The sequence below is a fragment of the Heterocephalus glaber genome, unplaced genomic scaffold, assembly GCF_053883595.1.
Source record: "Heterocephalus glaber isolate CG9 unplaced genomic scaffold, H.glaber_assembly_v1.0 deba00001461, whole genome shotgun sequence".
In the NCBI taxonomy this organism is placed as follows: domain Eukaryota; kingdom Metazoa; phylum Chordata; class Mammalia; order Rodentia; family Bathyergidae; genus Heterocephalus; species Heterocephalus glaber.
In genome coordinates, this window is record NW_028258308.1 from 195,137 (window position 1) to 210,522 (window position 15,386).

General features: G+C 44.7%; 1 protein-coding gene across 2 annotated transcripts; it reads left to right on the plus strand.

Moving 5' to 3' along the window:
* Positions 1-18: 18 nt before the first annotated feature.
* Positions 19-8,425, plus strand: LOC101722308 (tripartite motif-containing protein 60). Of its 2 annotated transcripts, XM_004848229.3 has the most exons (5): positions 19-187; positions 2,334-2,459; positions 3,474-3,546; positions 5,176-5,219; positions 6,345-8,425. In XM_004848229.3, the coding sequence occupies exon 5, from the start codon at positions 6,695-6,697 to the stop codon at positions 8,111-8,113; it is 1,419 nt and encodes a 472-aa protein (XP_004848286.1). In that variant the 5' UTR covers positions 19-187; positions 2,334-2,459; positions 3,474-3,546; positions 5,176-5,219; positions 6,345-6,694; the 3' UTR covers positions 8,114-8,425. The 2 variants fall into 2 exon arrangements, with proteins under 2 accessions (XP_004848286.1, XP_004848287.1); XM_004848230.3 differs by lacking the exon at positions 2,334-2,459 and having other exon boundaries at positions 22-187.
* Positions 8,426-15,386: the final 6,961 nt, after the last annotated feature.

Genomic DNA, 15,386 nt, shown 5'->3' on the forward strand with positions numbered 1-15,386 from the left:
TAGAGTCACTACGCATGTGCGGGTCCGTTCCCGCCCACTGTCCGCGTACCCGTCATTCACAGCGCGGCCACGGGGGAAGCTGGGAACCTCTTGCTGACTGGAGTTTGGCCCTCTCAGTCGTGCGCGCCTGAACTCTGAATGTGCCGCAGTGTCAGTCTCGGGCCAAGCCGCGGAGCAGCTGTTCCAGGTAAACCGCGAGGGCCGGGGAGGGGGCCAAGCAGCACCAGGCAAGAAGCTTGCTCAGCCAGAGCTTCCCCAGCGTCTGCAGTGAGCCAGGCCTCGGGGTCGCGCGTGTCCGTGGTGGCTCTCAGTCCCTGTGGAAGTGGCTGTGGGCCCGGGTCAGTGGAGTGAGAGTGAAGGCTGGAGCCTGGGCCAGTTAGGTTTCAAGGGAGCTTTAGCTGCAAAGAGTGTTTGTGAAGTAGCTGCGTTTTCGCCAAAGAATCACTGTGGTGTTTGAGGTGGGGGTGGGGAGCGGTGGCCCCCATGGAGAACCCACGCTCCACACATCCTGCTCCTCTAACCGATCTAAACAGCCCTTGAGCCTCACAAGGGCATTTTTTGCTGGCCTTGAACTCACTATGTAGCCTGGGCTGGCCTTGAACTCACTATGTAGCCTGGGCTGGCCTTGAACTTGCTGCAGTCTTCCTGCCTCAGCCTCCCAAGTGCTGAGATTACAGGCATGCACTACCATGCCCGGCCCCTTGCAAGCATTTTATAGGTAGAAATTACCATTTTATTTTGCTGGTGGTCTGTCTTAGGAGCAGACATGTTTCGAATAATGTATTATGACAGTGATTGAAATTGAAAGCTGGAATCTGCTATACATTTTATGTACTCATCATTCAAAACTAAAGACGCAGGCTCACCAAGAACCTTACATTCTAGCGGGGATTTGGACGCATTAGCTAAAAGATGGCTAAAATAAAAAATGTCGACTACGATATATGATGGGGAGCTAGTCTTAAGAGTCTGGGACTAGATCTAAATTTTGCTTTCTTTAAAGTAGTAGTTAACAAAGTGTGATTCCCCAGGCCTGCAGCAGCATTTGAGAACTAGCGAGGCCTGGTGGCAAACACCTATAATCTAGCTATTCTAGAGGCCAAAACAGGAGAATCTAAAGTTTGAGATTAGCCTGGGCAATTTAGACCTTGTCTCAAAATTAAAAAGTTTTTTTAGACAGAATTTAATGTACTTCAGACAGGCTTTCAATTTGTAATGATTCTCTTGCCTCAGCCCCTTGAGAGCTGGGATTATAGGCATGTTGCTAGCACACCCAGCACAAAATAAAAATGTTTTAAATCTGGGGCTGGTGGTGTAGCTCAGTGGTGCTTATCAAACCTATGCTAGCTTCAGTCCCCAATACTGCAAAAGAACGAAAAATAGATCTGCTGAATCAAAAGCCAGGGATGTGGGCCAACAAGCCTTTAACCAGACCTCCAGGTGTTGGTGATAGATACTAAGGCTTGAAAGCTGTTTCCTTATAGCAATAAAGGGCATTGACTTACTTTAAGTGGGAAGATGAAAAGATTATATTTGTATTTGAAAATGCCAGTTTAGCTACAGATTTAGTAATTTGTTGGATGCACCACTGTATATCCAGGAGGGAGACAGGGTTAGTTTGAAAAAGTAGTGATAGTCCCTACAAAGCTCTTCTGTTCATGTAATGGCCTGATTTCTGAGAGGTAGAGAAGACTAATTCGTGTGTGTGCTTGGGAAGGGCCACCACAGTATTGCCTGGAGTGAGTACCTGTTCTGACCCTTAAAGGATGCTAGAGCCCTTTTTATGTACATACTGTCTTTTTTTTTTAAGTATTACATATTTTTGTGGCTTTATAATTTTTTGAGTTTTGCTCCACAGTTTGCCAGCTGTGTGACATTGGGCAAGATTCTTGAAATTTCCACAACCTCAAGTTTTCTGACCGTTCTGTGCCTCCTCACCCCCAATTCCCATACATTCTGTGTCTTTTCTGACCTACTCAAAAGTACCTATTTGAAAGTATAACACTCTGAGTTCAAGGCAGCCTGGGCTACATAGCAAGACCCAGTCTCAAAAAAAAAAAGGGTGGGGGACTAGGGCCACAAATGTGGCTCATTGGGAGAAGTTAGCCTGGCACAGGGCCTGGATTCCACCCTCAGTAACAAAATTTTTTTTTAAATCACCATAGCCACACATAATGTGGGCAGTTAGAGAGTAGTTTAGAAGAGACATTATGCTTTCTTTTAGGTAGTTGTCTGTGTTAGAATTTTATACAGGTTGAATATATTTCAATGTAAAAAATAAAGATTTATTTTGACATTCTGAAACTTTGCTCCTCTTCCTCTTCTTTCCTCAGTGTGGTTTTCCTGAACCACACTCTTACACCAAGCCCTTTGGGACAAGAACGCTTTGACTAATCATTAAGGATTTCACAACCAGATGAGACAACAGCTCTTAGGTTAATTATCAGAGTACTTAACATGTAAGTAAATGTACATTTATATCATAGCCATGGTGGTGCACAGCTGTAATCCCAGCACCTGGGAGGTTGAGGCAGGAGAATCACTGCAAGTTCAAGGCCAGCCTGGGCTACATAGTGAGACCCTGTCTCAACCTCCCCGCACCAAATACATGCATACATTTATATGTAATATGCACAATGTGATTACAAATATGGTGTTTCAATTTTTATGAATTTATTACAGTAAGAAATACACATTAATCCCCTCAAAGTACTCCTCACTTTGAACAGTCTTATCCCTTGACCTTGCCTCTTTCTGAAGCATTTCTGGAAGTCAGATCCAGTGAACAAGGTGTAAATGAGGACGCATTGTCATTTTTCTGTCACCTGCTTTTCCTTTGGGTTGCACTTGACCCCAGCATTTGCTGTTATTTTGTTTTTGTTTTGATTTTGGGGGGATTTTTTGTTTGTGTTTTTTTGATACTGGGGCTCGAACTTGGGACGTTGGGCTTGGGAGGCGGGCAGCAGAACCACTGAGCTAAATCCCCAGCCCTTGCTGTATTTTTAATCCCACCTCATAGAGACATTTATGGAAGCAGACTTCCAGAACTCCTTTTAGAAGGTGCCAGGACTGATGGGATAAATGTGTTTAAAGGGGGAGTATTTTGAGGAGAGTTAATGGCAATGTATATTTTACTGTGTTTTTTAATTTACACATTGTACATTTTGATCACATCTGGTTTGGTAGAAGTGTCATCCCCAGGTGTCCACAGGACATTGGTTCCAAGACCCCGTTTGGAAACAGAAATCCTCCCATGTGCAAGTCCCTTCTGTAAAACAGTATAGCATTCTTATACAAGCTATACACATCCTCCTGTATGGTTTGAATCATGTCTAGGTTACTTAATTTAAATAATTTAATACAGCATAAGTTATATGTAAATAGCTATTGTGCTGTATTATTTAGGAAATAATGACCAGGAAAAAAATCTGTACATGTTCACTGCAGATGATTTTTTCCCCCAAAATTTTCAGTCCTAGATTGGTTGGATCTTCAGATTCTGTTCCTGAAGACATGGAAGGGCCAACTACATATGCATTCAGCAAGGTGTGTATGAGTTCTTCAGGTTTTATGAGATAGTCTTGTAAAACTTTTTTATTGTGCATAAGTGAAATATCAAGGATTGTGACATGGGCCATACATTATTTTTTCATTTATACTTTTGTACTTTCTTTTGAAAAAATTCAGGGAAATTAATTTTTTCAAGTGCATGTAACTAGTTAAGTGGCAGAGCTGGAGAGAAGTTATAGTTCTGTCAGGTATTTCTGCCTCTCAATTTGTATTTTTTCTGCTCTCACTGTTAACTGCCAGAATCACTCAGCCCATTTTTCTGCTTCAAAATAAGTGATGTAGAAATAGAAGGATGGATACAGTGCTGTGAGACTATGGAAAAGGGTCAGTGCAACTTACTACTTAATTATGCCAGAGACTGCCAAGTACTGTAAATGTTGGATAAGCATTTTCAAATTCTTTGTAGATTCAGCTCTTATGATTTTAATTGAGGATAGTAGCTCCTTACGGAATTATTCTGATGGTTTAATTGAATCTTTAACTCCATGGAAAATCCATAGCATAGTCCCTGATGCTTAATGAACCATACTAATGAGTATTTTCTTGGGATTTTGTGTCCACAAAGAACAAAACTTAGTCTAAGGAAAGAATACTCTAAGGAGTAAGTAGTTTATGCAGAAGAAGGAAAGCATGTGCCTATTAAAAAACAAAACAAGTGCGTTGGGGATTCATCCTCAGATGAAGATAATGAAATACAAAGGAAGGGCTCTGAATGGTAAGCTAAGAGTGGGGAACTTTGTCCATTCTTATGGGATGTCACTGACTGATTGGTTGATTTTGGGGTTTTTTGAGACAAGGTCTCACTATTCAGGCTGGCTTTGGACTCTCTGTGTAACACAGGCTGGCCTTGAACTTACAGTCCTCTAACCCGAGTGCTGGGGTTTCAGGCATGAGCTACTAAGACTTGCAAGCCTTCACTTTTTTTGAATACCGGGAATTGAACTCAAGACATTGTGCTTGCGAGGCAGGATCAGTGCCACTGAGCTAAATCCCCAGCCCCATCCCTTCACTTTTAAACTGATTAAATCTTTACTGTTATTTAATCCATCAATGCAGGCGGGCATGGTTTCACATGCCTATAATACCAAGCACTCCAGAGGCTAAAAAGCAGGAACATCCTCAAGTTCAAGGGCACCCTGAGCAAATTAAACAAACTGTCTCAAAATTTTAAAAGGCTGAGGATGTAGCTGGTGCAGAGCTTGCCTATCAAGTGTGGGACCCCGAGTTAAATTATGAAGAAGTAAGCTGCCATGGGTAGTGCATGCCTATAATCTCAGCACTCAGGAGGCCAAGGCAGGAGAATCTGTGAGTTTGAGACCAGCCTGGGCTACATAGTTCAAGGCCAGCCTGAACTACATAGTGAGACCTGTCTCAAAAAAAAAAATGAAGCAGTAGACAAATCTAGAACTTGAAATCATGCAGGACAAAGGTAAAGAAAAAGATTTAAAAGAACCAATAAACAGATGCAGTGTGTAGACCTTGTTTGGATCCATATTCCAGTATATGTAACAGAAACCACTTCTGGCCAAGAAAGTAACCACATAATAACTACCATTGGTGCACTATTTTTATATCAAAAAGATCATTATAATTTTTATTTTATAGGTTAAAGAAATGAGATTCAAGAAAGACACTTAGATCTTCACACAGTAAGTAGTTGAACCAGGATTCAAACCTGGGGTCTTCTTAATAGTATTTACCCTCTGGTGTGTCACTGGAGATTGAGCCTGAGAACTCGCGTGCCACACATGTGCTCTGACACAAAGCTACATCCCCAGCTCAATTTATTTAACTTCATTTTGAGACAGTTTTGCTAAGTTGCAGGGGCTGGCCTCAAGCTTGCAATCTTCCTGACCTGGCCTCATGAGCAAATGGGATTGTAGGTGTTGCCACTGCATCAGCACTGCTTCCCATAGCCTGTTGCTGTAATAGCTTTTCCCTGCACAGATCCAAGACAGAGTCAAGCCTTGAGTTTGGACATAATTTGTACATGGAAACTTTCTAGTACCATTGCAGCTTTTTGTTTTGTTTTCTGCTGATATGAAGAGAAAGTCTCTGTAGTAAAAGGAACTTGCTGGATCACCAAGACAGAACCACTTTCACTTGTCAGAACCATGTCATACTGCTACTCTCACTGTTACTACATTGTAAGGAGGGTGAAAGAACAGAAAGAGTTCAGAAAATGTTCAGTAATAGCCAGGTCTGATGGTGCACACCAGTAATCCTACCACTCTGGGAGACTGAGGCAGGAGAATTCCAAGTACAGGGCCCGTGTGGATAGCTTTGACACAGCAAGATTCTGTGTCAAACTATAAAATGAAGGAAAAAAAAAAACTGTGCTGAGGTTGTAGCTCAGTGAGAAGGCCCTGGGTTCAATCCCCAGTGCTGGGGGAAAGTGTCCTGAAAAGGAGAAAGGGAAAGAATATTGCATTGACAGTTAGATGTCTTGCAAGCTGGATGGAGGAATTATATTTGCTTGAACATCAGTATACTTTGTGCTTGGGTTCACCAGTTGTTAATCTTTTGCTACATTTGTGCTGTGTGTGTGTGTTTCAATTGTTGAATGTCATGAAAGTAAATGGCTGCCATCCAGGTGATACTGCCCCCTTGCTTCATGATGTATCTCCTAAGAACAGAAACATTTTATTTTTTGTCTATGATGATTTTATTGTACCTAATTTAATACACAACAGTATGACTCTTGTGTGGATGTTTTACAACATTAGTGATTATAGAATCAGAGTTTTAACTGAAGTGTCTTTTCTCACCCACAGGAAAGAGTCCTTGTTTTGGACCTGGGGTTACTTTCCTCAATAAGAAAGCTGTGAAGCTCACCTCAGATGACCAAATGGAAAGTGCAGCAGCCCAGCTGATATGTTCTGATGCACAGTAGATTAAGACTCCAGAGTGTTGCTGGGTGCGGACTTTGAAGCTGAGGTGCAGAAGGCTAAGCAGGCTTTTAGAGGCTGCTCTTGGTGTGTGCTAGCTGACCAGGAGAACTGAGAGCTGGTTGGTGTTCAAGGTAGTCTAGGAGAGGACACGCCCTTCTTACTGGGCCATACGCCCTGCAAAGCCAGGCTTACTAAGGAAGCATTTCCTTGCCCACTGCCTTTGTTCCAATTCAATGGAGCTGGCGGCAGCCTTGGCAGACCTCCAGACGGAGGCTAGCTGTCCCATCTGTCTAGGATACTTGAAAAACCCAGTGACAATCTACTGTGGGCATAACTTCTGCCTCCCCTGCATCAGTGAGTCCTGGAAGGATCTAAAAGTCAGTTTCCCTTGCCCTTCTTGCCATTATCTCTGTCCACACAGAAAATTCCAAAACAATTTCCAGCTAGGTAATCTGACTGAAGTGGCTAAGCTACTGCCGCTGAGAAGGAGCAAGAGAAAAAGGGAGGAAGGAAATGTTATGTGTGAGAAGCACAAACAGGTTCTGACCGTTTTCTGCCAAAAGGACCTAGAGGTTTTGTGTCCACAGTGCAGTTTCTCTGCTGATCACCAGCAGCACTATGTCTGGCCCATAGAGAAGGCCGCTGTCTATCATAGGAAACAGCTAGAGCGGCACATCGAGCTCTGGAAGGAGAGAGTGGAACAAATTGAAAAAGTGATTACTATGCAGGCTGGAAAATCAGTGGAACTTAAGAAAAAGGTAGAACATAGGAAAGAAGAAATAAAGTCTGAATTCGAACAGTTTATGCTGTTTCTTCAAAATGAGCAAGAGACTATTCTTAGGCAATTGCAAGATGAAGAGAGGGAGATTTCAGCAAAAGTAAATGAAAACCTAGCAGACATTTCAGAGCATGCCTCTGCATTAAAATATCTATTAAAGGAGATAGAGAGCAAACATATAAAGTCAGAAGTTGAATTGCTGACAAGTATTAAGAGTATCTACCACAGATATAAAAGTTTAAAATGCCCTGAAATTTTTTCATTCCAATTCAAAGATTATAGTTGCCAGCTTCCTCCACAATATTCTGGACTAAACAAAATTATCAAGCGATTTCAAGTAGATGTACTCCTAGATCCTGAAACAGCACATCGTAAACTTACTATCTCAGAAGATAAGAAAACTGTGCGTTATGGAAATATGCAAAAACTACCTCATAGCCCAAAAAAGTTTTACATCTGGCCAGCTGTACTAGGGGCTAAGGGTTACAGCTCTGGCAGGCAGTACTGGGAGGTGGAGGTGAAAGACAAGCCCGAGTGGATCCTGGGTGTCTGTAATGAGTCTCTTCCCAGAAGGAAGAAGAACCAGAATCAACCCTTTTTAGTAAAAGAGGGGCTATGGGGAATTGGGCGATGTAGTCACACTAGTTACATTGCATTCGGTGCTAAGAAAATTAATCTTTTGCCAAAAGTAATACCCACTAAGATCGGCATTTTCTTAGACACTGAAATGGGTGAGGTTTCCTTTTACAATTTAAATGATAGATCTCTCCTGTATACTTTTAATGATTATTTTGGAGGAGCACTTTGGCCTTATTTCTACACTGGAACTGAGTCACGACCCCTCAGAATCTGTACCATAACAGATTCTGAATGATGAGCTATTGCAAATCTCTTTTGTTGTTTGTTTTCTACAGTTAGTGGACATAGTAGTACCAGTTATCAAGCAAATATTTAATAAAATTCTATTTGAATAGATAGCATCTATTCAAATAGATGTAGTTGATGGGTTTTTCCAGTTTTCACTAAATAATTTTGTCTTTCATCAGGTTCTAAAAAATGTAATTATAGTGCCTTTGTAGATAAATCAAGGGAGTCCTACTAGAAGTTCTTAAAATACTTGGAAATTGTATTTAACTGAATGTGTTACTCTAGTAGTTGTCAATAAATCTACATTTTTTTTTCTGTATTGCTGCCTTATTTTCCTTTTATAAATTCTGCCTATAGTAAAGACAAATATGGCAATTCCTGGACCATAGTCACTCTTTAAAGACAGTCACTTTCAACTTTTATCAGTTTACCTAAATATTTCTCAGTGCCTTTTTTTCCCTTGTGCTGGGGATTAGACTCAGGGCCATACACATTCTTGGCAGGCACTGTACCACTAGGCTGAGTCCCCAGCTCCACATTCTGCTTTGATGTGGAAGATGCACCATCAGTAGCTCACTTCCCATTTGGACAGTGCACCTGCCTCTGCTCAGCTGCCATCTCTACCTCATTGTAGGACCTGATCTCACCTCATAATCCTTAATTTAGTTCCACATTTTCCTCCCCAGGTTTTTTCTTTTAGTTCAGGAATTCACATCTTTGCAAAACTGAGACCTGGAGGTTTTGAGAAAACATATTTACAAAGAGGAACACTGCTCTTTGGATATGGAATTGTCATTTACATTAGATTAATTTGAGAACTGTTGAGATCTATCCTCCCCACCCCCCTTTTTTAAGAATTTTTGCCAGAGCCGGGGATTTAGCTCAGTGGTTCAGTCACCTACCTTGAAAGCACAAGGTCCTGAGTTTGATCCCCAGTACCAAAAAAAAAAATGTTGCCAGTACTTGGAATTGAACCCAGGGTCAATCTACTACTGAACCTCAGCCCTTTTTTCTTTTTTTCGAGACAGGTTTCACTTTGTAGTTCAATGTGGCTCTGAACACACTAACCCAGGCTGGCCTCAACTCAAGGTGATCCTCCTGCCTCAGTCTCCCCAGTGCTGAGATTACAGGCTTGTGCCACCACACCTGGTCAGCCCTTTTTACTTTTAATTTAGAGCTAGTCACTAAACTGGCCTCAAACTGTCTTAGCCTGCCAAGTGAGTAGCTGAGATTACAAACTTGTGCCATAATGCTTCACTTAAGTACATATTTTCTGAAGTTTCATTTAAATTTCCTTATTGTCTGCCTAGTGCCCAACTTGTGGTTTGATGGGTTTCTGTAAATAGCAATTTTTCATAAGACGGTCTCACTAGAGTAGTGAACTCTAAGCGACCTCCTGCTTCAGCCTCCTGACTACAGGGATTATAGCCATTCACTGCCCAACTCTAGAATATTTTTGAATCAGAAGTAGATGTAGCTCAGTAGCAGAGCACTTAGCATGTGAGGGTCTGGGTTCAACCCTCACTACTGCAAAGAGAAATCAATCCTGGGCTGTGGATGGGCCTCTGTGGTAGAGTGTCTAATGTGTGTGAGGCTCTGGGTCTGATCCTCAGCAACACACAAACTAAAAATACCCCAGACTAGGCAAGATGCTGCATGTCTGTAATCCCAGCACTCTGGAGGCTGGGGTGAGGGCCAAGAGTTTGAGGCCAGCCTGGGCAATTTAGTGAGACCCTGTCTGCAAGCAAAACAAACCAAAAGGACTGGGGCATGTAACTCAGCAGAAGAGCCACTTGCTTAGCCTGCTCAAACAGCCCCTGAGTTCAGTCCTCAATAGAGCGAAAAAGAAAAACAATCTTTGCAAATGTGCTTCGTGGCCCCTGGCACACCTTCAGCTCTCTTGGCAGGTAAGTCTTAGCTCCTGTGAGCTCCCCTCTTGGGGACAGACCCGACCTGGGTTATCTACTCCTAGCTGTCCTTTGAAGTTGCTGGACAATGTTCACTGCCAACCACACAATCATAATAAAAGGCAGGGATGGGGGAAAGGGGTTGAAGGGAGGGGAGGAGACTGGGAAAAAAAAGAAGCAAGATATGTCACCTGCAGATGCAAATTCTCTACGATGAATGCTACCATTATGTATATCTAAAATGTATCAGTTTCTAAAAATCAAAACACTAATTTTAAAATGCTCCAAATGGGTAACGTGCCTACTCTCCATCCCTATAAAATAAACTCAGAAAAATTTTAAAATAAAAGGCTCAGTGGGTACGGTGGTACCCTGGGCTCCAACCCCAGGACACCCTGCCCCGCAAAAGATAATAAGCCGCCCCGTGGCCCTCGACTGTAACTCCAGACTCCGGGCAGAGGCAGGAGTTGCGCGAGTTTCACCCCAGTCTGGCCGACTAAGCAACTTCAGTGAGACTGTCTCAAAATAAAAAAGGACTCGGGGCTCTATAAGAAGGCTCTGGGTTCAATCCCCAGCACTGAAAATAAAAGAACGAAGAAGACAATCAGCATAATAAACACAAGGGCAGGAATCCTGAGCAGAACGTATATAATGTGTTCGGTGCCGGGATGAACCCTGGGCATCTCGCACGCTCTCCACCACTGAGCAAAACCCCCAGTCCCACTGTTGCCTTTGGAAGGAGTCTCGATCCTGTTCCCCAGAGCAATCTCTATTCAGGCGCTAAGAATCTCCAAAAGCCAGGATGCTCCAGGTCTCACTACGCCACAGGGTGGCACCTATCCTCTTGGCTGGAGCAGGTGGCTCTGGACTCCTGCAGGTGAGGACTGGACGCTGGTCTGCTCTCCCTCTGGGAGCGGACCTACGGACCCCTCGGGGGCCGGGCATACAGGCCCCGCCCACAGAGGCCTGTGGCTCCTCCCTGCAAGGGGGGGCAGGTGGCCAGTGACTGGCTGTTCCCAGGCCTAGTGGGCGGGGCTCGGTGTGGGTCCTCCTAGCCCTGGATTTTTTTTGGTGGGGGGTACCGGGGATGGAACTTGGGTCCTTGCGCTTGCACAGCAAGCGACGAAACCACTGAGCTAAATCCCTGGCCCTAGCCCTGGACTTTTTAAGCGAATCCTCTGAGAACACTTTAACCCCAGCTTTGCTGGTGGGGATGTTGTAGGTCTGAAGGCTGCGTGGGCCCTGGGGTCCTCCTGGGCGTGTCGGCCTTCAACCTCACGGTGACCTCTTTCCGCGCCTTCTCCAAGCTGTCCAGGCATGGGGTGGGCAGGGACACCCTGAACCCCAAATAGGGCAGGAATCCGGGTCCTGGGGTGCAGTGGCCCCTAGGATCTCCCTGGTGTGCCCCCCGCGGTTGGTACAGGGACCCTCGCTCCTTGCAGCCTCACCGCCTCATCCTGAGGCCTTCCCCAGGTCCTGAGTTCAAGTCACCTCCATGATCCCCTCTGCCACTCTCCGGGTGACCTCAATTCTCTCCTCTACATGTTGCCTTTTCTCCAATCGCAATATTATTACTTTCAGTACTGAGGATTAAACTCAGGGCTTTGGCACCGGGCTACATCCTAGCCCTGTTTTATTTTTTTGAGACAGGGTCTCATTAAATCATTACTTGCCTAGGCTGGGTTTCAACCTCTGATCCTCCTGCCTCAGCCTCCTAAGTGCTAGGATTACAGAGGTGTGTCACCACGCCCTATTTGAAATGAAACCACGATTTTAAACATACTCCGTATCTCAGTTGAAGCAGTTGTCATTCACTGTTCTTGGAAAGTGACAAAATCCTTTGATGTTTTTAGACAGTGTTGCCAGGTAGTTCATGCTGCCCTTGAGCTAGGTAGCCCAGGCTGACTTCAAATTCGCAGAGATCCTCCCACCTCAGCTTCCCGAGTTCTGGCATTACAGGTGTCACCACGCCCAACAGGAGACAAAATCTTGGCCCAAATGTTCCACCTCCATCTTTTTTTGTTTGTTTGTTTGGTACCAGGGATTGAACTCTGGACCTTGTGCTTGCGAGGCAGGAGCCGGAACCACTGAGCTAAATCCCCAGCCCTCCACCTCCATCTTTCTGCCCTCTTTCTTCACTCGGGGCAGAGGTCGTCCTGTGAGACCTTTCACAGGCAGCCTCACAGTGTTTACTCCTTGTCATATCTAATGAGTTCTTTCCCTGGGGTGCATTCTTTGTTTTTTGTTTTACTTTTACTAGTATGTGTTTGAAGTACACAATGATTATATTCACTGTGGTACACCCTACATCTTCCTCTTTGTCCCCACTCCCATCTCTTGGTTCCCTCCCCATTTGCGAAAGGGAAGCATTCTTTGAAACTTATAGTTGAAGTGTATAATTCTGGAAAATGATTTAGTTTTGTTTATGTTTTGATTTTTTTTCCGTACCAGGAATTGAACTCAGGACCTTGTGCTTTTGAGGCAGGCACGGTGCCACTGAGCTAAATATCCATTAGGTGAATTGGAATCCATAACTGATGACTAAAATCTTTATCTTGTTTTTGTTTTTTGGCGGTCCTGGGGGTTGCTACATTTTCAGTATGTATTTACTTATTTATTTATTTATTTATTTATTTATTTATTTTTGAAGACAAGGTCTCATTATGTTGCTAAATTCTCAGGGTGTGCTTGAATTTGAGGTCATCCTGCCTCAGCCTCCAGAATACACTACTGGGATGACAAGTATGTGCCACCTTGCCCAGCTCCTTTTATTTTTTTGGGAGAAGCTCTTGCCAATTCACTACATTGCGTAGGCTGGGCTGGAACTCAGTCCTCCTGCCTTGATCTTCCAGAGTGCTGGATTTACAGCTGTGCACTACCCCGCCCTGCAAAGAGTTTTTCTCAAAACCACAACTGACAGTTACGTTACACGCTCAGCAAGCGAGAGCCCTTCCATTCCCTGGGTCTTCCCGGTCCCCATGGGCTGGGTGCTTGCCAGGAGCCGCCCCTGTCGCCCATATCAGACGCCCATGGCAGAGCATCTCCTCCAGGAAGCTCGTAGCACAGTGCGACCTCTAGGCCGGACTCTGGTCCCGCGAGGACCTCTGTCCTTTGTCCCTGGACGACAGGATGCCGCAGCCCGTGAGGGAGGCAGTGGGCTCCCGGTACTCAGACTTCAGGCTTTCTCCCTCCTGGAACTGTGCAACCTATAACAAGACCAAGTAGTGAAGGAGATTGAAGTGGGAGAGAAAACTTGCAAATCGACTTCTCCACGGTGTGAGGACAGGAAGTTCTAGATATTGGAGAAGAGACGAGGAGGAGGGAAGGGGGAGGGGAGGAGGAGGGAAGGGGGAGGGAGGAGGAGGGGAGGGGAGGGGAGGAGGAGGGGAGGGGAGGGGAGGAGGAGGGGGAGGGGAGGGGAGGAGGAGGGGGAGGGGAGGGGAGGAGGAGGGGGAGGGGAGGGGGAGGGGGAGGGGAGGGGGAGGGGGAAGAGGGAGGGAGAGGCTAATCAAGGAGATGGTCAGGTCTGTTCCAGGAATTCCGGCACCGCCTCTTTCTTCTCCCTTCCCTTTTTTTTGACACAAGGTCTGGAGGGTGGTGGCGAACCTCTGGCTTGCATGCCACAGTGGGCACACAGACCTCTCTCTGTTGCCACATGTACCAAGTTGCCCCAGATCTTGAAAGTAGGCAGCTGAAAAATTTTCCAAATCTAAAATTGCATTTAGAAAATTCTACAATTTGTAGACAATCCTACCGGGAAATCTACAAGTAATGTTCTAGCATTGTAGAAGCTGCAAAGGAGATTAAAAAACAAACAGGGTCTCACTAGTAGTTCAGCCTGGCATTGAACTCACTATGTAGTCCAGGCTGCCCTTGAACTCGTGTTGATCCACCTGCCTCAGCCTGTCAAGTGCTAGGATTACAGGCGTGTGCTACCACACCCGGCTAAAAGAATTTTAGTCACAGATTTTTGCAGTTCCTTAAGATAACAGCAACCTTATGTTTTCTTCTAGACAAAGCCAAATGTGAAGAATTTGACCTTTCCTGCCCACACTGGTTAGATTTTGGAAATGGAGCTTTGGAATTTCAAGAAAGTTCTATCTGGAGAAATGAATTCTATGACCCGAATATGACAGACACTTGAGGAGACAGAATCTGAATGGATGACAAAGGTCAGCACAGTCGGTAGTTCTGAACAAGAAATCCTTAAAGTGTGGGATTCTCTGTCAAATCATTTTAAGTCAATGAAGGCGCTTGGGATTGCTTTTCTTTGCATCACCTTATGCTTGTGAGCAGCTGTTTTCAGCTTTGAATCACATCAAATCTTATACAAGAAACAGACTAACAGGAGACCTGGGTGCTACTTGTATTGCTGTGAAAAAACTAAGTATGAGCCAAGGTTTGACAAATTAGCAGCATGCATACAACAGCAAAGATCACAGCAATTGTGCACAAGCATGCCAAATGCAAACATTTACCTTTCAATAAAAAGCTATCTGTATCATTGAAAGCTCTGTTACTGTGTTTTTCTTTTAAGACAAATGATGTTAATCTGAGTCGTTTTTTTCTAAACTAAAAGCCCAGTATTCAGGTTTAATTGCAGTGTTGGCACTTTGAGATAAATAAGTGGGTTTTGGGTTGCAGCTTGGGTGCTCACTCTCGAAGAGGTTCGCCATCACTGGGCTAGGGCCTCTCTCTCTCTCTGTCTCTCTCTCTCTCTCTGTCTCTCTCTCTGTCTCTCTGTCTCTCTCTCTCTCTCTCTCTCTCTCTCTCTCTCTCTCTCTCTCTCTCTCTCTCTCTCTCTCTCTCTCTCTCGTTTAGGCTGGTATTGGATTCACTGTGCACCCCAGGCAGGCCTTGAACTCCCCACCAACCTCCCTCCTCAGCCTCCCAAATCTGGGGATTATAGGGGTGCACCACCTTATGCTTGTGCACCTGGGAGTGTTTACTCTCGTCTCCAGCTCTAGTCCTGTTTCAAGGTCACCTCTCCTTCCTCGGCCCCGCCCTTGCCCTTTGGCGGGAGGATGAGGTGGAGAGCTTTCCTACCCAGTTGCAGTGAGGACAGTCCAGCCTGCTGGGAACCTGGAGTTGCTCAAGGGGTAAAAATTCAGTAAGAAGAATCTGAAAGGATTCAGATTAAGAAGGTGTGGTGGTTTACACCTGTAATCCCAGCATCTGGGAAGTTGAGACCAGAGAATCTGGGAGAGTTCAAAGCCAGCCTGGGCTACAGTGAGACCTTGTCAATAATAAAAATAAATCTGAAAAGATTGACAGGGGCATTTTTTGTTTGTTTGTTTTGTTTCTGTGCTGGAAACTGGATCGAAGGACGCAGGAATGCTAAAGGCAGGCTGGATCATAGGGCAGGACCCCAGC